Source organism: Myotis lucifugus, unplaced genomic scaffold (assembly GCF_000147115.1).
Source record: "Myotis lucifugus unplaced genomic scaffold, Myoluc2.0 scaffold_48, whole genome shotgun sequence".
NCBI classification, from domain to species: Eukaryota; Metazoa; Chordata; class Mammalia; order Chiroptera; family Vespertilionidae; genus Myotis; species Myotis lucifugus.
The window spans coordinates 4,833,084-4,859,871 of NW_005871096.1; the positions used below are offsets into that span (position 1 = coordinate 4,833,084).

At 36.8% G+C, this 26,788-nt stretch overlaps 1 protein-coding gene across 19 annotated transcripts in view; it reads left to right on the forward strand.

Moving 5' to 3' along the window:
- Positions 1-55: 55 nt before the first annotated feature.
- The window catches only part of PDS5A (PDS5 cohesin associated factor A), a 102,642-nt gene continuing 75,909 nt past the window's right edge, over positions 56-26,788 (forward strand). For 14 of the 19 annotated variants that reach the window (XR_002829193.1, XR_002829192.1, XR_002829195.1 and 11 more), the window contains exons 1-2: positions 84-263; positions 25,563-25,766. Coding sequence is in view for 13 of the 19 variants with exons in the window: in XM_023753634.1 (XP_023609402.1) it covers positions 126-263; positions 25,563-25,766 (342 nt within the window). In the remaining 6 variants the exon portion in view is untranslated. Of the gene's footprint in view, positions 264-25,562; positions 25,767-26,788 lie in introns of all 19 variants that reach the window. The other 5 variants (XM_006088492.3, XM_014455609.2, XM_023753639.1 and 2 more) reach the window with 2 other exon arrangements.

Below are 26,788 nucleotides of genomic sequence, written 5' to 3' on the forward strand. Positions count from 1 at the left end.
CCTTTGCAGATGAGAGGTTTTCACATTAAAAAAGAGGTTACAAAGTCGCCCCTTGGTCGCTGAACTTTTGTTTTCTGACCGATAGAGGCCGGTAGAGGACTGCGAGAGAAAAGTTGTCCCCCAGGATGGACTTCGCGGCGCAGCCCAAGCCCGCCGCTGCCCTCGGCGGCGTGGGGAGTGCCGACGGGAAGATCGCCTACCCCCCGGGGGTCAAGGAGATCACCGACAAGATCACCACCGACGAGATGATCAAGCGGCTGAAGGTGAGTGTCGGCGGGGCGGCGGGTCCGCCTTCCCCGGAGCGAGGGGGGAGGTGCCCTCGCGGGGCGTCCACGCGGCTAGGCTGCCGTGGGTTCACCTCCCGGGGGTCTCTAAGAGCTCATCGCCTTCTCCACCCCCTCTCCTCGGTATTGTTCTCTCCTGGCTTATCTTCGTTTTTCTGTTTTTGTTTGTTTTTTGGCTTATCTTTTAATAATAAGTTGGGGAGGGGGGGCAGGGATATAGCCATTATGGGAAATTAAAAGGAGTGTTATGTGTGTGTTTTAATCTTGATTTTTTTTTTTAAAGCATAAGAATTCAACTTTTAAAGGTTTTTCCCCCCCCCTAGAAATGTTTATGAGAATACTGTTTAAAGTAGCTTGCAACCTTAAGTGTAGGTAATAATTAGTCTAAGAAGTCCCATTTTCATCAACTTCTGAAGAGACTTGATTTAAGTAAGAAAGGTATTTTTTTTTTAATTGTCACAATTTTCTGATTTCCACAAACTTAAGTGTGTATATAGTGTGTGTATATAGTATGGTTAAACTTTGACAGAAGGTACTGACTTCAGAATTCAGGCTTGAAGTAAGGTGATGTTTTAGGTCCATATGTTCAAAGGGGTTGTAAGAAAAAGTATTATGGCTTCTTTTATAAAGAATCATTTTTATTTAGTTTAGCAAGGGGAGGGGGAGACCTTTTTTCCTCCTGAGGGCCATTTGGATATTTATAACATCATTCTCGTGGGCCATACAAAATTATCAACTTAAAGATTAGCCTGCTATAATTGCTCAAACGTTTAATTAACTCACCGCCAGTGCCGTGGCAGGGCCAGACCAAATGACTTCTCGGGCTGGATGTTCTCCACCCCTGGTTTAAAGCATGGTGGTCTTAAAGTCCAGGGCGTAAGTTTCAGCTTTATGTTGGCCAGTTTTTTGCTGTGTTGCATGGCTAGATTGTGGCCACAGCCTTACAAAGTAAGTTCCATTCTTGTTAAGGGATCGGCTTGATGCAGTGGTTCTCAACCAGGGCATCTTTGAAATGAAAAAAGAGGACATTTGCCAATACTGAAAACATTTTGGTTGTCAAAATTGAGGCTAGATTGAAGCAGGCAATCCAGCTAGGAAACTGTTAATAGTAGTCTAGGTGAAAGGTATTAAAATCTTGAAGTAGGGCTACGATAGTGGGAATAAAGAAGTAGGGAATGATCCAAGAGACAATTCAGAGTTAGAATCAGACGTGGTGGGAGGTGAGAGAAGAAACACTGTTGATAGTGTTTCTACCTTGAGCAACTTGGTGAAATGTATTTTTAGGGAATGATCTTGCCCCTTTGCTCTCAGAGCTTGGTATGGTGCCTAGTAAATGTTTACAATGTTGTGAGTGTTTAATGAATACTTTAAGTATTCTTTTAGTTCATGTTTAAAATCTAATAATTTGTTACCTCTTTGGAAGAAATGGGACACAATACCTTCCATTGAAATAACTCTTGCCCTGGCCAGGTAGCTCAGTTGGTTAGAACATGGTCCCGAGATGCCAAAATTATGGGTTTGATCCGCGGTCAGGGCACATGCAAGAATCAACTAGTGGATGAATAAATAGAATAACAAATCAATCTAACTCTCTCTCCCTCCCTCCTTCCCTCCCTCCCTCCCTTCCCCTCTCCCCCTTCATCCCTCTCTAAAAGTCAATAAATAAAAATTAAAAATATAAGTAAATATTGATACTAAAGATTATATATGAAGGTCTTAATTGATGTTTCTTTCTTTTTGCAAAACAAGTTATTTTGATGAAAAAAATGCAGGAGTTAGCCATTGAAAGTTATTTCCCCAATAAAATACTACATACCATAAAAGTAATGGACCATTTTCCTACAAATGAAAGCAAAGGTCTTAATAGTTACCAAAATCACACATTATTGAGTCCCAACTTCATTTTAATTGATGTTTTTTAAGGTTATATTGAGTGTTTTGAGATGCTGAAAAATTATGAAATATAAAACAAGTAAAATATTTATGGATTTTTTATTGTACTCATATTAAGAATATTAAAACTTGAAGTCTAGTGATGGATAATCTGTTTTAAAAGTTATAACTATACATTTTCCACTTGAAAATAGATTAAATATCAGAAATACTGTTAACCACGAATGGATATAAAACCAAGTCTAGAATGAGCATTGGGTTAGAATATTCATTATGAGTTATTTTGGAAGTTAAAATTGACATATATATTAACTAATTTGAGGGTCCTATGCTAAAATTTTGCTTTTCTCAACAATTCTTGCCCTGGCCCAGTGTAGTGTTAGCCTGCATACCAAAGGGTCACAGGTTCGATTCCCAGTTGAGGGCACATACATGGATTGAGGGTTCGCTTTCCATGGGGAGGCAACCAATCGATGTGTCTCTTTCACATTGATGTTTCTCTCTCTCTCTCTTCCTTTCTCTGAAAAAGCAATGGTAAAAATATCCTCAAGTGAAGATTAACAAAACAAAAAAATAATTCTGAATATTTTGTTTTCCTCCCACCTTTCTAAGTGTATTTTGACTTAGTACTATTTTGAGTTTTTAGGGATCCTTGTTTAGTTAAAGTATTACTGTCTCATTTGAAGTGTGGATTTTTAAACAGTGTTTAACTGTATTTTTGATAATTTGTTTGTTAGACCTTTAGTTATGAGCAAATTTTATAAATTCAGTAATTACTATTACATAGTAACAATGTTCAAATGCTAAGTAAATACAAAGAGGGCTTAAAGACAAGTAAAATCATGGTCAATGGAATTCAGAGATATTTGGTCTAATCTCTTTAGTTTAAAGAATAGAACAAGCATATTTATAGTGAAAACATAATTTTAGAGTAAGAAGGATCTCAAAAGAAGTTCTGTAACTCCCCTGTTCTACAGATGACAAAAAGGCACAACGTGGCCTAGTAACATTTACCAAGATCAATAGTCATAAGGCAGTTTAGTGGCACAGCCAGGGCAATAGCATTATATTTATTTTTATTCTTAGAGCTGCCTTTGTCTAAGAAATCTAAGTAGAACTAAGAAGTTGTGGTTTTTATGCCCTGACTGGGTGGCTCTGTTGGTTGAAGCGTTGTCTTGTACACCAGAAGGTTTGGGGCTTAATTCCCGGTCAGAGCACATACCTAGATTGCATATGGGAGGTAACCATCGATGTTTCTCTCACATCCATGTTTCTCTCTCTCCCTTCCTCTCTAAAAATCAATAAAAACATATCCTCGGGTAAGGATTGCAAAAAAAAGAAAAGAAATTCTGCTTTTTATTATGCAGTTGAACACACCAAAATGAAAAGAAAGGAAATCAATGAGAGTTACTTTCGGTCTTTTGCAGGGAGATATAGGACAGCATTTTTTTTTAACATTAGAGAGAAACTATTGTAATGCTTTGAAGCTTCCTTGAAAATAATTCCTAGAGTATGCCTTTGAAAAGCTAAGCTATCCTTTCATGTATTGGAAGTTTGGATTTCTAAGGAAGGATTGTTTTGTCCAATCACATTGGCCTTCTGTCAGTTCCTTGAACGTGCCATGTTTCTTTCTGCCTAGACACATTCCACATTATGTAGGCCATATGTACCATTCTCCTCAGTTCATTTGTCATTTATTTATTGTCCTTTTTTTGGTTAATCCTCACCCGAGAATTTTTTTCCATTGATTTATAGAGAGAGTGGAAGGGACAGGGAGAGACAGAGAGAAACATTGATGTGAGAGAGACATATTTATTGGTTGCCTCCTGCATACACCCTGACCAGGGCAGGTACATGCCCTTGACTAGAATCGAACCTGGATCCTTCAGTCCATGGGCCAATGCTCTACCACTGAGCAAGACCAGCTAGGGGTATTTGCTCTTCTTAAGAGAAGTCTTTTAGATTTTCCATTATATACTCTTTTACCCCTTTCATATCACTTATAGTTATGATATTACACTTATGCAAATGTTTGATTTGTTTCCCCAACTTCTCTGTAAGCTTCGTGAATCAAGGTACCGTATCTATATTTATTTTTGTATCCTTCCAGTGCCATGTTTAATGCTTGGTACATAATCAGGTGCTCAACAAGTATTAGTTGAATGAACAAATGAATACTTTGTATTAATACTGGATTAGAGAAATATTTTTATTTTTGAAAATGAAAGATAATTTGAAAATATTTTGAATTACAGCTAAGTACTTTATCTGTATACCAGAGATGATAACATATATACTTAAAATTTTAGAACTAAAAGGTAGCTTAGAGTTTATTGGATTTTGTTCTAATTTTCCACGTGAAAAAACCGAGTCTGAGAGGCTGTGACCAACCCTAGTCACAGAAAGCTGAAAACTGTCATTAACAGTTTTGTTACTTAGATAAGTTCCAATTACATATTAACTAGAGGCCCAGTGCACGAAATTCGTGCATGGGTAGGGTCCCTAGCGGCTGCTGGCTGCCGGATGGGGCCTTCCTTCCCTCGGTTGGCCACCCAGCCCTGCCCCCTGGTCGAACTCCCTGTCAAGGGGACAATCTGCATATTAGGCTTTTATTATATAGGAATGACAGAAATAGCCATACTAAAATTAGTTGGCTGTTGGAAGGACAGCAAATCATTTGCTACCAATGTTAGATTAAGTGTGAAGATCTATAGTTCACAAATAGCCTCCCTTTTATATAGCTAAACATTCTGAAACTAATGCAGAGGTCATGTCTGATAAGTTTTGTAACATTCAAAATATACCTATAAACAATGTGGTACAAAGTTCCATTAAGTGATTCTGCCCAGTTTGTTATACACAGTCTGTTTCTGATCACGTGCTACTACAGAGCTGTGTGCCACACACATTCTTGTTCCTTCCTTTTGTGCTATTTTGGAGATGGGAGGCCCTTGATAAACCTTGGTTTTTAGAGCGGGGGATGGACAGGGTGAAATTTGTTTCTGATATACATTTCTTATTACCTGGCTTCAGTTCAGTGCCCTAGACCAGTGGTCGGCAAACTCGTTAGTCGACAGAGCCAAATATCAACAGTACAAAGATTGAAATTTCTTTTGAGAGCCAAATTTTTTAAACTTAAACTATATAGGGTACATTGTTATTAACGTAATTAGGGTAGTCCTAAGCTGGCCTTTGCTAAAAACGTCCTCAATCTGATTGAGGTACGTTCGCTTAGGTCAGCCCCTTCCAACTCTCCCATCCACACTCGTCTTGTGTACTTGTTTCATCTATCTCCTTTCGTTCATCCTCTCTATATGTCCAAACCATCTCAACATACCTTTCTGAATCCTCGACACTACATCTTCTTTCACTCCACAACGTTCCCTGTACGTTCGCGCCTGCACATGGTATTTTGTGGAAGAGCCACACTTGGGGCCAAAGAGCCGCATGTGGCTCATGAGCCGCGGTTTGCCAACCACTACCCTAGACAGTTCTCTGGCCATAACTTCATATCTAAATCAGCTATATTTGTTCTGTAGGAGAATCAAATCAAAATAATTACTACCTTAGTGCTAAGAATTAGGAAAGATAAAATAATAGGATTTTATTTTTCTGAAAATGTCCTCCATTTTTCTCCTACCAGGTCTTGTAGTTTTTTGCATCTGTCTGTAATCTTTGCCTTTGTGTCAGCCATTCTCCCTTTTCCCCACATTCTCACTTCTGCTTTCTGTAGTCTGGCCTGTTTGTTAGTTTAATAGGAATAAGGATTTGGTGGGCTTGATTTTTAAGGTAGGACATTCTCCTTTTCTCATCAAACCTAGGCTGGGAGAGGGGAAGAATAGGTTGGGGGCAGGAGGGCTATGAATTCTTTCCCTTTCCTTTCCTCCAGGTGGACTCCAGAAATACTTAATTTTGTTGTAATTATTTTCATCTCCATAAATGATTTTTATTGCCAACGCAGTATGTTAATTTTACATAAAATTCAGTATATAATTTCAACTGAATTCTGCTCATATATTTTAATATTTGTATTAATGCAGAAGATTCTGCTAAGAATTAAGAAATTAGCCCTAACCGGTTTGGCTCAGTGGATAGATCGTCGGCCTGCGGACTCAAGGGTCCCAGGTTCGATTCCGGTCGGGGGCATGGACCTTGGTTGCGGGCACATCCCCAGTGGGGAGTGTGCAGGAGGCAGCTGATCGATGTTTCTCTCTCATCGATGTTTCTAGCTTTCTATCCTTCTCCCTTCCTCTCTGTAAAAAATTCAATAAAATATATTTAAAAAAAAAAAGAAATTAAATGGAGAGGCAAGATTTCTTAAAATCAAACCCTAAAATGTAGCCAATTTGTGTTTGTGCAGTAGTACTTAGTGCAGCACAGTTCTTATTTTAGACATCCATTTGTGTAGAACCATTCTGGTTTTCAGTTGTATAACAAACTATTCCCCAAATTCAGTGGTTTAAAACAGCAACTTTTTAATTTAAATTTTTATTTATTGATTTGAGAGAGGAAGGTGGAGAGAGAAAAACATTGATTTGTTGAGCCTCTTATTTATGTATTCACTGGTTGATTCTTGTATGTGCCCTGACTAGGATCAATCCCGAAACTGGTGTATCAGGACGACACTCTAACCAACTGAGCCAGGGCAGCAGCAACTTTTTTTGTGTGGTAAATAAAAATAGATATATACTTAAATATATAGAAGTATTTATTAAATATATTTAAATATATAAATATTTATTAAATAGAACATTTAAATATACATAATTATTTATTAAATAGAAATATATAATAAAATGTACCATTTTAATCATTTTTAAGTGTGCAGTCTGTGGCATTCACATTGTTGTACAACTATCACCACTATTCTCCTCCAGAACTTTTTCGTATTTCCCAACTGAAACTTTGTACCCACTAACTTTAACAATAACTTTGTGTTGTAGTCTTAGAGCTTCTTCACATGATCTCTCCAATAGGGTAGTTGGACTCAGGGCTCTAAGACAGACAGTATGGAGGAAGTTGCCAGTACTTTTAAAGGCTTGGTTCAGAATTGGCAGTGTCACTTCTAACTTACTCTACTAGTTAAAGTAGTCATAGCCCAAAAAAGTTTTAAAAAGACAAGAACAAGCAAAAATAGTCATAGCCCATCCCACATTCAAGGGAAGAAAAATTAACCCTACTTCTTAATCTAAGAGATAGGAAAGAATTTGTAGCCATCTTTTATCTACCACTGGAACTCTCATGCCAAGTCAAAGAATACCTTCTGTACACTTTGTAGAATACCTAAAAACTTGAAAAACATTTAATTTCCAAAACAACAGTATAGCCTGGCAGGTGTGGTTGAGCATCAACCTGTGAACCAAGAGATCCCCAGTTTAATCCTCGGTCAGGGCGCATGCCTGGGTTTTAGGCTTGATCCCCAATATGGGACGTGCAGGAGGCAGCCAATCTATGTATCCCTCTCATCCATGTTTCTCTCTATCCCTTTCCCTACCCCTCTCTCTAAAATTAATAAAAACATTAAAAAATCCCAATATATATTTGCAACCAACTGGCTAGATTTGTAAAATTTATTTTAAAAACTGTAGGAAAAACATTGTAGTACTTTTTTTATGTGCTAGTTAGGAAAAATTATGGGGGAGACTTATGATTTGATCTCAGAATTGTTTCTTATAGTTGAATTTTTATTGGAAATTATTACTGGCTGATTATAATGAAAATTTTTTTCATCCCCTCCTTTTTAAAAAAACTGTTACTCTCTCAACTTTTTATTTTTGAGACTTTTTTTGCCTCTAGAAAAATAGGAAAAATTTTACCTTTAACACTCATATCCTTTTTCTCAGATAGCATTTGTCACCTTTGCTTGCTTTTTTAAAAAAATATATATTTTATTGATTTTTTTTTACAGAGAGTAAGGGAGAGGGATAGAGAGTTAGAAACATAGATGAGAGAGAAACATCGATCAGCTGCCTCCTTCACACCCCTCACCAGGGATGTGCCCGCAACCAAGGTACATGCCCTTGACTGGAATCAAACCCGGGACCCTTCAGTCCCCAGGCCGACGCTCTATCCACTGAGCCAAGCCTGTCAGGGCACCTTTGCTTGCTTTTATGTTTCTACACATAAATACATACACACACACACACACACACACAGAGCATACTTTTTTGTTTGAGAGTCACTTGAGACATCATGACATTTCACCACATTTCACCTCATTCTTCTTAGAACAAAGATATTCTACTTTATCACACTCAAGAAATTTAACCTATTATACTGTCTATAATAAAATTCTCCCAGTTGTCCTTAAAAAAGTTGTCCTTCAGCATAGGATCACATGCTTTTATCTTGTCTTTAGTCTTCTCAATCTAGAAAGCCTTTCACTGTTTTGGGGTGGTGGAGGGGGGATTGTTCATAGCATGATATTTTGAAGCATTTGTCTTATAGGACTTCCATAATCCTTTATTTATATATATATATATAACATATTTTTTGGTCTCATTTCCTCATGCTTAGATTCAGGTTGAACTTTTATGGGGGCAAGTATACTATGCAAGTGATGGTGTATAATTAGTTTCCTTTGCATTATATCATGAGGCACATAATGTTATTTTGTCCAGTTGGTTATGCTAAGTTTTATCACTTGGTTACAGTTGGCCAGCACTCTCCATTGTAAAGGTACCTTTTCCCCTTTGCAATTAATAAGTAATGTTTAAGGTGACAGTTTGTAAAAATAACTTGTTTTTAAACAATTCATAATTAACCATTTTAGCATCCACTCAAATGATTATAAAATGTTGACTTTGTTTATACTATCATTCCTTCTACATGTATTAGCTGACATTCTGTAAAGAAGAGCCTGCCCCTCATCCTAGCTAGTTTGGCTCAGTGGATAGAGCATCGGCCTGTGGACTGAAGGGTCCCGGGTTCAATTCCAGTCAAGGGCACATGCCCTGGTTGCCCATTGGATCCCCAGTAGGGGCGTGCAGGAGATGGCTGATCAATGATTCTCTCATCATTGATGTTTCTATCTATCTTTCCCTGTCCCTTCCCCTATGAAATCAATAAAATATATTAAAAGAAAAAAAGAAGAGCCTGCCCCCATTTAAAAAGAAATTGCTCATGGATTCTTCATTCAGTGTATTATTATCCACTTCTGTCTTTATTTCTTTTGAGAGTCAAATTGCACCAAATGAGCATGCTGGGTTTGGGTGTCTTTTTGAAACTTCTTATATCTTTTTGATGTGTCTCTCTGAGTCTTTGAGCATTTCTTTGTTTTCTGGTACAAGATGGTCACCTCGTACTTCCCTGCCCCAGATTTGGATAGGTCATTTTCTCCAAAGAGCCCTATTTCCGTTTTAGTAGGGAGTGGTGTTTATAAACCAAGATCTGGGCATGGACATTGTGTTCACATTGTCACTAGGATGTGATTTCTTCAGACCCTTTCAGTATATAGAGCTAGGAAATACACACATATACTTTAAATCATGAGTTCGTTTTGTTACCTTCAGTTGAAAAGTAGCACCACAAAGTTTATCCTAAACTTCCTCCATTCCATATTTGTATTCTTCTCTTACAGTGTAAACCCTGCTTATCCTTAACTTTGATAAATTTATTTGTACTACCTACTGTTAAGTAAAAAAATTCAGACCTAAACCAGTATCCCTTGCAAGATTTTTTTGTAGTTCTTTCTGTCCCATTAAGGTTATATGGCGCAGTGGTCGGCCAACCTTTTGGACCTCATGGACCACCAATGGTCCACGGACCAACAGTTGGCGACTGCTGCTCCAAAGGTTTCCTTAAAACCAGCAGTCGCGCCCTGGCCGGTTTGGCTCAGTGGATAGAGCATCGGCCTGCAGACTTAACAGTCCCAGGTTCGATTCCGGTCAAGGGCATGTACCTTGGTTGCGGGCACCTTCCCAGTGGGGAGTGTGCAGGAGGCAGCTGGTCAATGTTTCTCTCATTGATGTTTCTTACTCTCTGTCCCTCTCCCTTCCTCTCTGTAAAAAAATCAATAAAATATATTTTTTAAAAAAAACAAAAACAAAAAACCAGCAGTCGCCAACCTTTCAGACCTGGCAGACCACTGGTTGGCGACCGCTGATATAGAATACCATGTTTGTTAGTTACTTGAATTTGAATTCTTTTGTCTGAGTGGCTATGTTATTAATTTATAGGCAGTTTATTTCTTTCTGTTTGTATTCTATCAACTTTTTATTTCCACTGACAAATATATCCTTGCTTGATTTTTTTACTGTAAAAACACATAATATAAAATTTATCACAGCCATTTTTTTAAATCACAGAGCTATTTTATTTTTTTTATACTTAAATAATTTATTAAGTTTTTGAAAAGTCTGTTTTATATTCATTTGATAGTCAACTTTCCAGTAAGAATTTCTATCAGCTTTGATTTTATCTCTGAAGCATACACTATTTCTCTTTACTACTTCTTTTAAGTGGATATATTAATTTTCTATTTTAGATTTAATTACATTCTTCTTCTTTTTTTAATTAAATCTTTATTGTTCAGATTATTACAGTTGTTCCTCTTTTTGCCCCCCATAGCTCCCTTCCACCCGGTTCCCCTCCTACCCTCCGCCCTCACCCCCCCACCACTGTCCTCATTCATAGGTGCATGATTTTTGTCCAGTCTCTTCCCGCATCCCCCACACCCCTTTCCCCCCCAAGAATAGTCAGTCCACTCCCTTTCTATGCACCCGATTCTATTATAATCACCAGTTTATTCTGATCACCAGATTATTTATTCACTTGATTTTTAGATTCACTTGTTGATAGATGTGTATTTGTTGTTCATAGTTTGTATCTTTACCTTTTTCTTCTTCTTCCTCTTCTTAAAGGATACCTTTCAGCATTTCATATAATACTGGTTTAGTGGTGATGAACTCCTTTAGCTTTTTCTTATCTGTGAAGCTCTTTATCTGACCTTCAATTCTGAATGATAGCTTTGCTGGATAAAGTAATCTTGGTTGTAGGTTCTTGGTATTCATCACTTTGAATATTTCTTGCCACTCCCTTCTGGCCTGCAAAGTTTCTGTTGAGAAATCAGCTGACAGTTGTATGGGTATTCCCTTGTAGGTAATTGACTGTCTTTCTCTTGCTGCTTTTAAGATTCTCTCTTTGTCTTTTGCCGCACCGCACCTTCTCTGAGTCTCAGTATGCTTTTCTCTTTCCTTCTAGTTGTAGAATTTCCACTCAGCCAGCCTTCCTGTGGTTCTGGATGATGTCCGTTCCGTCTTTTAGTTGTATTTTTGAAGTGGTTGTGTGAGGCAGCAATCTCCGGTGTTCACCTATGCCGCCATCTTGGTTTCTCCCCTATCACAGCCATTTTTAAGTGTACAGTATAGTAGTGTTAAGTATATGCTCATTGTTAATGCAGTAGATATCTAGAACTTTTTCATTTTGCAAAACTGAAAGTATATACATTGAACAACTGCCCCTTTTGCCCTCCCAGCCCCTGGCAACCACCATTCTATTTCTAAGAGTTTGCCTACTTTAGATCCCCCTCATATAAGTGGAATCATAAGGTATTTGTCTTTTTCTGACTGGCATATTTCACTTAGCATAATATCCTTAAGATGTATCCATGTTGTAAGCATATGACAGGATTTCCTTCTCTTTTTAAGACTGTATAATATTACATTGTGTATATATACATATCACACTCTCTTTATTGATCAGTCCATTGATGGATGCTAGGTTGCTTTCACTTCTTGGCTGTTGTGAATAATACTTCAGTGAACATGGGTATGCATACATTTCTTTAAGATCCTATTTGAATTCTTTTTCATATAGCCATACTATATATTGCTGGGAGGGTTGTTGGATCATATGATAATTTTATTTTTAATTGGGTTTTGGGACCCAATTCCACAGTGGCAGGGGCGGATTGGTTCCCCCACACCAACAAACAATTCTTAGATACCAGCCGGGTGTCCCAAAATTCAACTCAATTCTGATTCTATCTACATGTAGGTAACATCAGACTCCACAGGTTGCAGTGGTTCTCAACCTTCCTAATGCCGCGACCCTTTAATACAGTTCCTCATGTTGTGGTGACCCCCAACCAGAAAATTATTTTCGTTGCTAATTCATAACTGTAATTTTGCTACTGTTATGAATCATAATGTAAATATCTGATATGCAGGATGTATTTTCAGGGGTCGCGACCCACAGGTTGAGAACCGCTGAAGGGTTCAGTCCTACAAGATTGTCCCCTCCCTCCCCAGATAAACACTTTAGATGCCATACACAAAACCAGGTTATCTGTACTTCTGACCAACTGGCTGAAAATCAGTGGTTCCCAAAACCCCCTCCTTGGGTTCAATTAAGTTGTTAGAATGGCTCACAGAACTCAAGAGAGACGAGTTGCTTACTAGATCACTGGTTTATTGTAAAAAGATATAACTCAGGAACCCCAGATGAAAGAGATGCGTAGGGCATGTATGTGGGATGGGGCGTGGAACTTCATGATATTATACCACCACAACATACTGTTTTTCTGTAGCAGTTGCATCATGTTGTATTCCCACCAGTGCACAAGGACTCCAACTTCTCCACATCCTCACTAATGCTCGTTATTTTCTGTTTTTGATAATGACTGTTCTAAATGGTGTGGGGTGGTATTTCATTGTGTGTTTGGTTTGCAATTCCTTGATGATGAAATTTTTATGCTTATTGGCAAATATTTGTATATCTGTGGAGAAATGTCTGTTGAAGTTATTTGTTCATTTTTAAATCGGGTTATTTTGTTGTTGAGTTATAGGAGTATTTGTATTCAGGGTTAGGGATTACTTTTCCATCCTTTTTAATTTTATATGGTTCAAGAGTCAGAACTATATACAAACTTACAGTTTTCAGATGTCTTACTCCCATCTTATCCCTTATCCCTTACACTCCATTTCCACCCATCAGCCACTACAGATGATCATTTTCATTAATTTCTGGTTTATCCTTTCTGGGTTATCTGCTTTTTTACTCAAAAAATAGACTACTGCAACAGATGAGTGGATTAAAAAATTGTGGTGCATCTATATAATGGAATACTACGCTGCTGTAAAAAGGAAAGAACTCTTTACCATTTGCAATAGCATGGATGGGCCTGGAGAACATTATGCTAAGTGAAATAAGCCAGTTAGAGAAAGATAAATACCACATGATCTCACTCATTTGTGGAATATAATGAACAACATAAAACTGATGAACAAAAGTGGATACAGAGACATAGAAGCATCGAACCGACTGACAAACCTCAGAGGGACGGCAAGGGAGGCTTGAAGGGGGTCGTAAGAGACCAACCAAGGGACTTGTATGCATGCATATAATCATAACCAATGGACACAGACAGTAGGGGAGTGAGGGCATGTGCTGGGGGGCGGGAGTGGGAGGGGAGAGGTCAATGGGAAAAAGATATCTGTAATACTCAACAATAAAGAATTTAAATTTTAAAAATGGACAGCTGTATGTACTCTCTTGCACTTTGATTTCTTCACAACATATCTTGGAAATCACTTCATGTCTGGAAATCTTTTTTCATTCTTTTATCATGGTTTTATAGTATTCCATGTATAGATGTACCATAGTTTATTCAACCTGTCTCTCATTGTTTCATTTGAGACTGTTTCTAATGTTTTGCTATTACAAATAATGCTAAAGGGAATAACCTTTTTCACAGGTTGTTTTGTATTTGTGGAGGTATATCTTTAGGGTAGGCGTGGGATTATCGGGTTAAAAGGGTAAATCTGTGAGTGATTATGTTAGAGGTGGCCAAATTCCCCCTCCATGGATTACTAAGTAATACCTACTTTTAAATTAGCAGTCAAATTGGAAAATTAATATGTTGGAAATAAAGCCATTTTATTGCCTCCTGGCAACAAGAGAAATTCTTCATGTGAATGATTAAATAAATGTGTCACATGAAGTTCAGAGGGGTAAGAAGTCTATTTAGATTTTCCTAAAAACTCAAAAGAAATTGAGTGATTTTTTTTTTGAGTTTGTTTAACAAAATGCGGGGGGTGGAGATGGAGACAAAATGTTAGTAGCATATGATGTTGGAATCGAGCCTTACCTAGGGTCTTAATTCAAGACCTTGAGTTGAATAGAAGTTAGGTGAGGGCTTATTAAAAACTAGAGGCCCAATGCACGAAGATTCATGCAAGATAGGCCTTCCTTCCCCTGGCTGCTGGCACCACCTTCGCGCCTGCCAGAGCTGCCTTTCCGCCTTCCCATGCTACCCAGAGGCCTGGAGCAGCTGGGGTGTGCGGGACACCTGTGCCATTCAGCGCCTGTGTATGCAAATTAATCCACCATCTTTGTTGGGTTAATTTGCATACTCCTGATTGGCTGGTCGCGAAGGTAAGGGTGTCACAAAGGTGCAATCAATTTGCATCTTTCTCTTTTATTAGTGTAGATAACATATGAAATAAGTAACATTGGCAAATAGAACACCAATAACAGATTTATTTTCCCTATATCAGAAATCTGTAGTTGCCCAAGGAAAAACAGATTGGTGCTCATAGGAGAATAGATTTAAGGACATTATGAATTTTATTCTATTAATTTCTATTTTCAGAATTAATTGTTTAATTTAAACACTACTTCAGCTGAGGTTGTTGGCACCTGGAAGTATGTCTAGTTGAATTCTCTGCTCAGAAAGATAAAATGAGTGGAGTTTACACATTATATGAAAACCTAACAACAAATCAGGACGTTTCTATATAACATTTTCAATGGAAGACCAAACACAAACATAACAAAGGAATTTACTAAATTTATTTTCCTTGCTGTTGCTGTTTGGTCTTTTACATTAAAGCAGAGTTCTTCCCAACTTGTGTGCTTCTACATAGTTATAGGTGTGCCTAAATAGAGAAACCCTCAGCCTTTGAAGGTTACAAATATATCATTTTTGGAATATTATGTGGTAGTTTAAAAGTTGGGAACTGCCATAATATTTGTTGGTTTGTGTGTGTGTGTGTGTTTTATTGTTTTTCATGTTATAAAATTATTGTTAAATCACATTTAAAACTCTACTATAGTAGGGATACTATAAATGGTATTGATAAAGACAACTTTTATTTTTATTTATTTTTTTATATTTTTATTTATTTCAGAGAGGAAGGGAGAAGGAGAGAGATAGAAACATCAATGATAAGAGAGAATCATTGATTGGCTGAGAGAATCATTGATTGGCTGCCTCCTGCAGGCCCCACACTAGGGATCCAGCCCGCAACCCAGGCATGTGCCCAGACCAGAAATCGAACCGTGACCTCCTGGTTCATAGGTAGATGCTTAATCATCGAGCCGTGCAGCCAGGCTAAGACAATTTTTAAATAGCATTTTTTAAATAGTTCACAGGGGAAACTGAATTTATACTAGACTAGCACTGAAATGGATTTCCATTTATATGAAGAATGTTTGAAATGATATAACTTATAAGTTAAATGCCAATTATGTGCTAGTATTGAAGCTTTTTCTTTGGATAAACAAATACTAAGAATTTTGATGGTCAAGAAAAGTTTCATGGAAAAGGTGATGGTTGGACTGGGATTTGAAGGCTCAGACTTTGATAGGCAAATGGGTGGTAAAGCAGGCCAGACAGATGAATAGCAAAACAAAGATTGAGAGGCCATAGCAGCTTGGTGTATTTGAAGAAAATGAATAGAACAGTTTTGCCAAAACATCTTAAAAGAGAGTAGTTTGGGAGGAAAAAAGAGGATAGTACCTATGATACTAAAGTCTTTAAATGTCAAAGAAACAGATTTATATTTTAAAAAAATCTCTCAGGTATTTGAACTGAAGAGTAATGTGTCTAAGCATGACCAAGCAGTTTCTTAAGCACATGAATAAACCACTTTCTTTGTAGTTAATTTGTGGAGTCTTTTTATCCTCATGTCTAGACCAGATAGGATCTTCGGTTGAACAGTAATCCATTTCTAAATGATACAGTCTGAAGAGTTTCGTCACATGACATTAGCCTTGAAGGCTGCAGATGAATAAAATTTAAAAGCATGGTAGGCCCAGCTGGCGTGGCTCAGTGGTTGAGCATCGACCTAAGAACCAGGAGGTCATGGTTCCATTCCTGGTCAGGACACATTCTTGGGTTTCGGGCTTGATCCCCAGTGTAGGTCATGCAGGAGCAGCCAATCAATGATTTTCTCTTATCGCTGATGTTTCTATCTCTCTCTTCCTCTCCCTCTGTGAAATCAATAAAAATATATTTTTTAAAAAGTTTGGATTCTGATGAGGATTGCATTGAATGTGTATGTCAACTTGGGGGTTATTGCTGTCTTTTAAGAATATGTGTTTATTGATTTTTAGAGAGAGAGGAAGGGAGAAGGGGAGAGAGAAACATCAATGTGAGACAGAAATACAAATCGGTTGCCTTCCATATGCATCCTGACTGGGGGATTGAACCTGAAACCCTGGCATGTGCCCTGATCAGGAATCCAACCAGCAACCCTTTGGTGAATGGGATGAAGCTCAGCCGACTGAGCCACACCAGCCAGGGTGGGACTGATGCCGTCATAATAATGCTAAGTCTTTTGGTCCAAGAAGATGGGATATTTTTCCATTTATGTAGATCTTATTTTGTTTCTTTCAACAGTATTTTGTAGTTTTCAGGGTATAAGTTTTATACTTATTTTGTTAAATTTATTCCTAATTTATTCTTTGATGCTATTGTAAATTGAATTGTTTTCTTTATTTCATTTTCAGATTGTTCATTCCACGTATTTAGAAATTTGATTGAGTTTTGTATATTGATCTTGTATCCTGTAACTTTGCTAAACTTATTTATCATTAATTCTAATTGGCTTTAATAGATTTCTTATGAGTTTTTATATGTAAGATCATATAATCTATGAATAGAGGTAACTTCTTTTCTAATCTGGATGCCTTTTATGTCTTTATATGCCTAATTGCCCTGGCTAGAACCTTCAGTATAACATTAAATAGAAGTGTTGAAAGCATATATCCTTGTCTTGTTCCTGATCTTAGTGGAAAAGCATCCAATTTTCTACCATTAAGTATTATGTTGGCTGTGGATTTTTCACAAATGCCCTTGAACATATTGAGAAATTTCCCTTCTAGTCCTAGTTTCTTTCTTTTGTTTTGTTTTTTTAACTCTTTATTGTTGAAAGTATTGCATATGCCCCCTTTTCCTCTTCCAGTCCTCCCCCACCCCAAGCCTTCAGCATCCTATTGTCTGTGTCCATAGCTATGCATATATGCATACAAGGTTTTGGTTAATTACCTCCCACCCTCCCCTGCCTACCCTCCAAGATTCCACAGTCTGTTCCATGCTTCCATGTCTCTGGATCTACTCTGTTCATCAGTTTATTTTGTTACTTAGATTCCACATATGAATGCGATCATGTGATATTTGTCTTTCTCTGACTGGCTTATTTCATTTAGCATGATACTTTCCAGGTCCCTCCAGGCTATCTCAAGGAGTAAGAGATTCTTCTTTTTTTTGCTGCATAGTATTCCATGGTATAAATGTACCACAGCTTTTTTATCCATTCATCTACTAATGGGCACTTGGGCTGTTTCCAGATCTTAGCTATTGTAAATTGTGCTGCTATGAACATAGGGGTGCATACATTCTTTCTGATTGGTGCTTCAGGTTTCTTAGGATATATTCCTAGAAGTGGGATTACTGGGTCAAATGGCAGTTCCATATTTAATTTTTTTTATTTTGTTTTATTGCTTAAAGTATTACAAAGACTATTTATTATATATGTCTCCTTTTTTCCCCCCTTCTTGACATTCCCCCAGCTTCCCCTATCCCCCAGTGTCTTATGTCCATTGGTTATGCTTATATCCATATTTAATTTTTTGAGGAAACTCCATATTGTTTTCCATAATGGTTGCACCAGTCTGCATTCCCACCAGCAGTATACTAGGGTTCCCTTTTCTCCACATCCTTGCCAGCACTTGTGTTTTGTTGATTTGTTGGTGGTAGCCATTCTGACAGGTATGAGGTGATACCTCCTTTTCATTTTAATTTGCATCTCTCTAATGTAGGCCTCGTTTCTTGAGTATCTTTGTCATCAAAGGGTGTTGGACCCTGCTGGTGTGGCATGGTGATTGAGTCACGTGAACAGGAAGTCACGGTTCAATTCCTGGTCAGGGCACATGCCCGGGGTGCCAGTTCCATCCCCAGTGTGGGGTGTGCAGGAGGCAGCTGGTCAATGATTCTCTCTCATCATTCATGTTTCTATCTCTCTCTCTCTCTCTCCCTCTCCCTTCCTCTCTGAAATCAATTAAAAAAAATTTTTTTAAAGGGGTGTTGGATTTTGTGAAATGCTTTTTCTGCACCTATTAAAATCATGTGATTTTTGTTTTTTATTTATATGTATTACATTGATTGATTTTTGAATGTTAAACCAACCTTTCATTCTTGACATAAATCCCACTTGGTCATAGTATATTATTCTTTCTGTATGTTCCTGGATTTGGTTTGTTAGTATTTATTGAAAATTTTTGCATTTATATACATAAGAGATATTAGTCTATAGTTTTCTTGTGGTATCTTAGTCTAGTATTGGAAACTGGTTAATACTGACCTCATAGAATGAATTGGAAGTATTTTACCATCTTTTATTTTTTGGAAGAGTTTCGGGAAAATTAATATTCTTGAAATGTTCAGTAGGATTCAGCAGTGAATCTGAATTAAATCTGGGTCTACGTTTTTCTTTGTGTATAGTTTTCCTTTATAATCCTTTTTAGTAAAGTCAGTAATATCCCCTCTTTCATTTATTAATCTGGTCATTTGAGTCCTCTCTTTTTTCTTGGTCAACCTAGCTAAAGATTTATTAATTTTGTTGATGTTTTCAAAGAAGCTGCTTTTGATATTTCCTTTCTCTAGCAGTCTTCAAGTTCTTCTGGGCAGAGGTATTTTCTGGCAATTGATACAGGGAACCTTTGCCCAGTTTCACTTCTCTGCGGCTATCTACTCTTTCCCACCATTCCCTTTTCATCTTGTCCTTAGGGAATTTCCCTGGACTTACTTTTGCTTATCCTCTGGCTCTCACTGCTTTTGTTCAATAATTAATTCCATCTGTGTTTCCCCCCACATTTATACACTTGTCTGCTTGAACCCCATTTTTCCTTTCCTTCTTCCTAATTCTAATTCATTTAACCTTAAGAAAAGCCAAAAAAGAAAAGCCCACTGCTTTTCATTGCATTTTTTAGTAAAGTAAAAAGACTTTAAGTAATAAAGATTGATCATTTTAAGAGTAGGGCAAATGATCCACCTTTATCAAGAAAAAGGAAAGCTAGAACACTTAGTTAAATTAATATATTAAAGGCATCCACAGGGTGTCCAAAAATCATGTATACACATTTTAACAGCTGATAGCCCAGTTGGTGTTTCTTTCTTTACAGCCAGACTAAGCTTTGAACAAGGGAAATTCACCCTAAAACATTACCAGAAGTTTAAAAATGCAGTTGAAGTACAGACACTGCCTTTATAATTATTCAAAATGTGTATACATTTTTTGAGACACAGTGTCCCAAAAACAATATACACTCTTTTTAAAAAAATATATATTTTATTGATTTTTTACAGAGAGGAAGGGAGAGGGATAGAGAGTTAGAAACATCAATGAGAGAGAAACATTGATCAGGTGCTTCCTGCACACCCCCTATGGGGGATGTGCCCGCAACCAAGGTACATGCCCTTGACCGGAATCGAACCTGGGACCCTTCAGTCCACAGGCTGACACTCTATCCACTGAGCCAAACCAGTCAGGGCAATATACACTCTTTAACAGCTAATAACTCACTTAATTTTTACTCCTTTTCAGATTTAACTGATTTGAAATGATGGATGAAACCAGACTAAGCTTTCAACAAAGAAAATTTATCCACTAGACTTTTTTATGGGGATACGTAGAAGATAAAGTTTATGGTAGAACATCGGCAGTAGTCAACAAATTGAACATGGGAACATGACCACTTAATAGTTACAGCACTTAAAAAGTTATAGTACTATATAATATATAGATCTATATATTTCTTATTATTTTTCTCTAGTCAGTTTGCATTACCCCTTGTCCTACTATACTATACTATACTATACATATATAAAGGCCTAAGTGACCATTACGACCGCACGACCAGAACAACCGGTCGGTATGATGCGTACTGACCACCAGAGGGCAGATGCCTAACGCAGGTGGTCAGTGCGCTCCCACAGCCAACCTCCCGCAGTCCCTCTCCATGGCTGGTCCCTCCCCCCGGCCTGCTGGCCCTGATCCGCCCTAATCGGGGCTGGCTGGCCAACCTCCCACGATCCATCCCCCAAGGCCAGCTCCAGCCAACCTCCCCGGCCCTGATTAGGACTGGGTGAGACAGCCTCAATCAGCCCTGATCGCCAGCCACGCCTAGGGACTCCACCCATGCACAAATTCGTGCACCGGGCCTCTAGTATGTAATATAGGTTAAGAGTGGTAAATGTACATAAGAGTAGTTATCACATTGCCTGGATTTGATTTTTTATGCCTGTGAGTAATCAGCTTAGCCTCAGTTTCCTCATCTATTAAATGGGGATGGTAATAATCATCCCACAAGGAATCATTGTATTAGATGAATTAACAGTACATTTAAATTACTTGAAATATGTCTGGCACACAGGAAGAGCTCAAATGATATTACTATAAAAAGTACTATTATAAATATTTCTCCTATACAAAATATGGTTTCTGAATTGAAATTTTTTCTATAATATAAAGGTCAAACTGTAGAATTAATTCATTGTTTTACTTTGTCAAAGTTGCCTTTACTCGTTTTATCCTTCTACCTCACTAATACTTAAGTTAGAGAACATCTAAGGTTTTGTTAAAACCAAAGTCAAAACCTCTGAAACCTCAATGTAAGTGTTAGAATTTATAAGGCTTTTTAAGCCTACTCATAATTTTAGGACCTCAGAAATTTCTCTTGAAGCTAAAAATAGCTTTTATGATGACTGTCTCTGTTGTGATCATTATTAAGGTTCTTTTTAGAACCCTAATAGTACTGGTTATCTCTAAGGTAAAATAAATGGGGTAAAACATATCCTCTAATTTAGAAACTTTCAGTAATTATTAAAATTGTAGTTTTGTAGCACATGCTTATTAAATGGTTTGGGTCTAAATGGAATTGGGTTTGGAGTTCAGGAAGCAGATAGTGAATGTGTAACATCTAACTTTTCCATACCACACAACTTAGGTATGAAATAATAAGCTTGCTTCATTAAAGAACACTAAACTTGACTATGTTAGTAGCAAAAGAAATTAATGTTTAGGTAGTCTCTAGTGGTTTATTAGAAAAGCAGATATTGAATTTTACCCAAACAATAATTTAATTTGTTGAAATGGAATGAAATAGCTATATTGAAGCTTTGCTGTTGTTTACTTGTTCCTTCTGTTCAGATGCAGTGTTTCTTTGTTTCTTTTTGAAAATTATAAATTTTTAAATTTATTTAAACAGAAAAACAACTCACAAATAGTTTATTCATTTCTCCCACACCTCACCCTCTGCCTCTGTCAACCACCAATCTGTTCTCTGTATCTATGAGCTTGATGTTTTGTTTTGTTTTGTTTTTAAGATTCCACATATAAGAAAGATCATACAGTATTTGTCTTTCTCTGTCTGGCTTATTTCACTTGAGGACATTACAGTATAATGTCCTCAAGGTCTATCCATGTTACTACAAGTAGAAAGATTTCATTATTTTTTATAGCTGAGTAATAATTCAACGTGTGTATATTCACTGTGTGTGTGTATGTCTGTCTCTGTGTGTATACATCATTTCTTTACCCATTTATCTGTCAATGGACACTTCAGTGTGTGTTTATATATTCAGTGTGTACACACACACACACACACACACACACACCACAATTTCTTTATCCATTTATCTGTCGATGGACACTTAAAGCGTTACTTGGAAGTACTTCATTTGATTTAAACTAAGTGTGATAATAATGCAATGTAAGTTTTAAAGTTGTATTCAGTATGGAACTAACTCACTTGAAATTAGCAGTCTGGGCCCTTAATATTGGGGGTTTCTTTTAAAAAAAATTTACAATCTAATACTAATTAGAAAAGACAATACTAATATGGATTTGGTCAGTTAGTCGCTTTATCTTTGATCTGTAGATCCAAAAATTGCTATAATGTATTGAACTCCAAAATTAGAATGTTTATTGGGTAGAGTTTTAATTTTTGTAGTTCTAATGGCATATGCATTAACTGCCCCTGCTTCATTTGCTTCTCTTAGATTTCACCTCAAATGTATATTAGATAAAATAATTTGTTACAAATAATTATATGAAACTAGCAAGGATTATATTTTGGCAAATAGTTCAGTGCTCATTCTTATCTGGCAGTCCATAAGTATATACTTTGTGAGTGAACCATCACTTAATATAAAAATAGTAAGGCTTATTAAACTCCAGAATTTACATGTTTTCACCCCAGATGGGTGGATTGTGTTATTGTTGAAAGATTAGTGTACATTTAGAGATTATCTGAACTAGTTATTTCATTCATAATTCAGCGAATCAAGCCTTCAGATGACTGTAACCTTGACTGATTATACAATTTCATGAGAGATTCCAAACTAAAACCACCTTGCTTAAGCCACTCTCCAATTCCTTTTCCACAGAAACTGTGTGATAAATAAATACTTATTATTGTTTATTATTGTTTGGGGGTGTTTTGTCACAAAGCAATAAATGACAAATACCCATCTTCCATCTTTTTAACTGACCAAAAAACATTTTGTATGACTCTATATAATCTTATTTAAGGCTCCTTTGTTGTAGCATTTATGAGTACCATTTGCCTGTTTCACTTCATCTCTCACCTTCCTCTTGCTCTGACTACTTCAGAATAGTTGGTTAGATGTCTCTAATGACTTGAAAGTCTTGCTAAATTAGCTTTCATGTATCCATTAACCTTGTGAACGAAGCATTCCTTTATTGGCTACCTCTTACCGGAAGATTAATTTTCATGAAATGCAAATCTGACCATATTATGGTATTGCTTAATAACAATTAAGTGGCTCTTTCTTATAAAATAAGGGCCAAATATCTCTGGTTTGTGTGCTCTCTCCTTTTACTTTTGTCAACTTGCATTAGGATTTAAACCAATTCTTAGTTTGCTCATCTGTAAATTCGAGTTTTGTTGGTTGAGGTTAGGTGACTTATGTCTGAGTAGAAGGGTTCTATATAAGATGATTTCAGGTGGCCTGGCTAGTCCTACCAAAGTGAATGTTATGATTATCTTTGATCTCTTCACAACTTCCATTTTGATGCTCTTTATTCTCTAAGAATTCCTAAGTTTCAGGTATTTATCTTCTATATCATTCTCTTTTTCTTTTTTTTTAACTTTTTAAAAAATATATTTTTATTGATTTCCGAGAAGGGAAAGGCGGGGGGGGGGGGGGGGAGGCGAGAGAGAGAGAGAGAGAGAGAGACATCTATGATGAGAGAGAATCATTGTTCAGCTGCCTCCTGCATGCCCCCTACTGGGGTTCAAGCCTGCAATCCAGGCTTGTGCCCTTGATTGGAATCAAACCGGGGACCCTTCAGTCTGCAAGCTGATGCTCTAGCCAAACCAGCTAGGGCTCTTCTATATCATTCTTAATTCCAACTAGATAACAGTCTCTACCAAAATGTTAATAACCAAGATATAAGGCTTACTAGCTATTAAATCTCACAGGGATGTGTGTAACTTAAAAGCAGACTCTCAACAGACTGTGACTTGTGTAACTAAGCCAAGATACGAAGCTGCAACAGCAGAATGTCAGGGGAAGGCTTGATATTATTGATGTTTCTATCTCTCTCCCTCTCCCTTCCTCTCTGAAATCAATAAAAACCTACTTTAAAAATAAATAAATAAACAAACATTTAAAGAAGAAAAAACCAGTCTCACTATAGACTTTATAAAATGGAAAAAAAAAGGATCACTTACAGATTTGTTTCAAGCCATTATAAACTCAGTGCTAAAATTGACATGGTTGTCTTAAGAAAAGAAGTTATAGGTAAATTTCTTTTATGAATAGAAGTTCCAAAATTGACACAATACAGGGTGGCACAAAAGTAGGTTTACAGTTGTGAGTACATGAAACACAGAGTTATTCTATATATATTTATTCTGTATTATTTCCATATAAAAAATTGTAAACTTACTTTTGCCCCCACCCTGTATAATAGAAAATCACATCTAGCAATACTAGAATTAGACTTTACAAATGCAAACTTGGATTAAAATTAGGAAATCAGTCAGTAGGACTTACTCTATTAACAGAATTAGTGGGAAAATTATCACTTCAGTAGGCGCAGAAAAATATTTGATCAAACTCAACACCTGACTCCAGGATTAAAAGTGTTGGCAAAATAGAAACAAAATGTCTAAATTTAGTGTTTGACAATGGGGGACTGGTTAAAGTCTATTTAAAGAAATTCGAAAGCATGAGGAAATGATTTGAGAAATGAAGAATTATGGGATGCTTATTTGCATCTTTACAGAGAAAACAAGCCAGCATAAAATACACAAAAATGTAAATAGTGGTAATTTTCTGAGGCTGAGAAATTATGGATTTTTACAGTTATACTTTTTTGGCTTTTGAGTAATTCTAAAGTGTGAATTTGTTAATTTTTGTAACCATAAGTAACAGCAGAAGTTATTTTATAATTAAAGCTTTTAATCAGAAGTACAACTACATAAAAATATTTAAACATGGCTTTCTGTTGCGAATTGCAAAACTCTTAAAGTGTGAAATAAAATAGCAGTTTTAAGGAGCCTAAATTAAGGCAGCTTTGATAATAAAAGAACCATCAATAATATTGCAGAATATCAAATGAATTTGGTTGTGCACATGAGGCCCGAAATATTTTACCTGCACTAGATATAAAATGAATAATGAGAATCTTAAATTCTTCATAAATCTGGTGCAAATGTATATAATGTGTCTATGAGTAATCCAAAAGTTGATACTTGTTCATGCTCATGTCTTTACCCAAATTCTTAAGTGGATATTTATAAAAGCTCATTGTGAATCCTCTGATACTAATTGATTATTCAGTTTGTTTGTGTTGTAATAATAATTTTTTAAAAATATATTTTTATTTATTTTAGAGAGAGGGAGAGAGAGAGAGAAACATCAGTGATAAGAGAGAATCATCAATCGGGTACTTCCCCCCTTAGCATATGCGTTGACTGGGAATGGAACTGTGACCTCCTGGTACATGGGTCAGTGCTCAGCCACTGAGCCACATTGGCCAGGCATAATGATAATTTTTAAAAAATGTATGTCCACCATTGATTTCTAAATATCAGATGTTGATTATATTTTTCTTTTATACATTTTTACAGATGGTAGTAAAAACTTTTATGGATATGGATCAGGACTCAGAAGATGAAAAACAGCAGTATCTCCCACTAGCCTTGCATCTTGCATCTGAATTTTTCCTCAGGAATCCCAATAAAGATGTGCGTCTCCTTGTAGCATGTTGTTTGGCTGACATCTTTCGAATCTATGCCCCAGAAGCTCCATATACTTCCCATGATAAACTTAAGGTAAATGCAATCTTTACAGAATTGGTTTACTTTTATAGTTTATCTTACCTTTAGGAACATAGCTTTAATATTGTTCGTCTTGTCATAGTAAGATTATGCCATCCGCCCTGACTGGGTTGCTCAGTTAGTTTGAACATCATCCCGATACACCAAGGTTGCAGGTTCGTTCCCCGGTCAGGGCACATACAAGAATCAACTGATGAGTGCATGGATGAGTGGAACAACAAATCAGTGTTTCTCTCTCTAAAAAGATGCTTTAAAAAATTTAAAAACAAAAAAAGATTTTATTGTAAGTTGCAAAACCAGCTTTTAATTCAGTTACTTTTTATAGAATATCTACAAAAAATGCCGGGCATTTTTATGAGATGTTGAAAACATCAAAGCTATTCCATGTCTGCTCATATCTAACATTCGAGGTTACTCATCACAAAGCCCAGATGGCTGAATTGAAGGGATAATAATGTATTAATGACACCTTTTAAAACAATAGTATAACAGACCTTGCACATTCAAATGATTATCTTCCCTGCAAGTTATTCTACATGCAAAACTATGTTCATCTTGGTGGTTCTGCCTTTGTTTGAAATGTTTGAGGAGCTACTATTTCGAATTAATCTTGAGCTGATTTCATATTTTGAACAATTTTATTCTTGGCAAATGTTAATCCTTCTCACTGCTATATATATATATATATATATATATATATATATCAATCACACACTTCTTGATTTCGGAGAGGAAGGGAGAGGGAGAGAGAGATAAAAAACATCAATGATGAGAGAGAATCATTGATCAGCTGCCTCCTGCACGCCCCCTACTGGAGATTGAGCCTGCAACCCGGGCATGTGCCCTTGACCGGAATCGAACCCAAGACCCTTCAGTCCACAGACTGACGCTCTATCCACTGAGCCAAACTAGCTTAGGGCCTGACTGCTTTCTTTTAAGTAGCCCTAAAATGGATTTGTCCCATGTTAATAATATTTTGGATTAAAACTTCTAAAGAACGCTTATTAATAATGAAG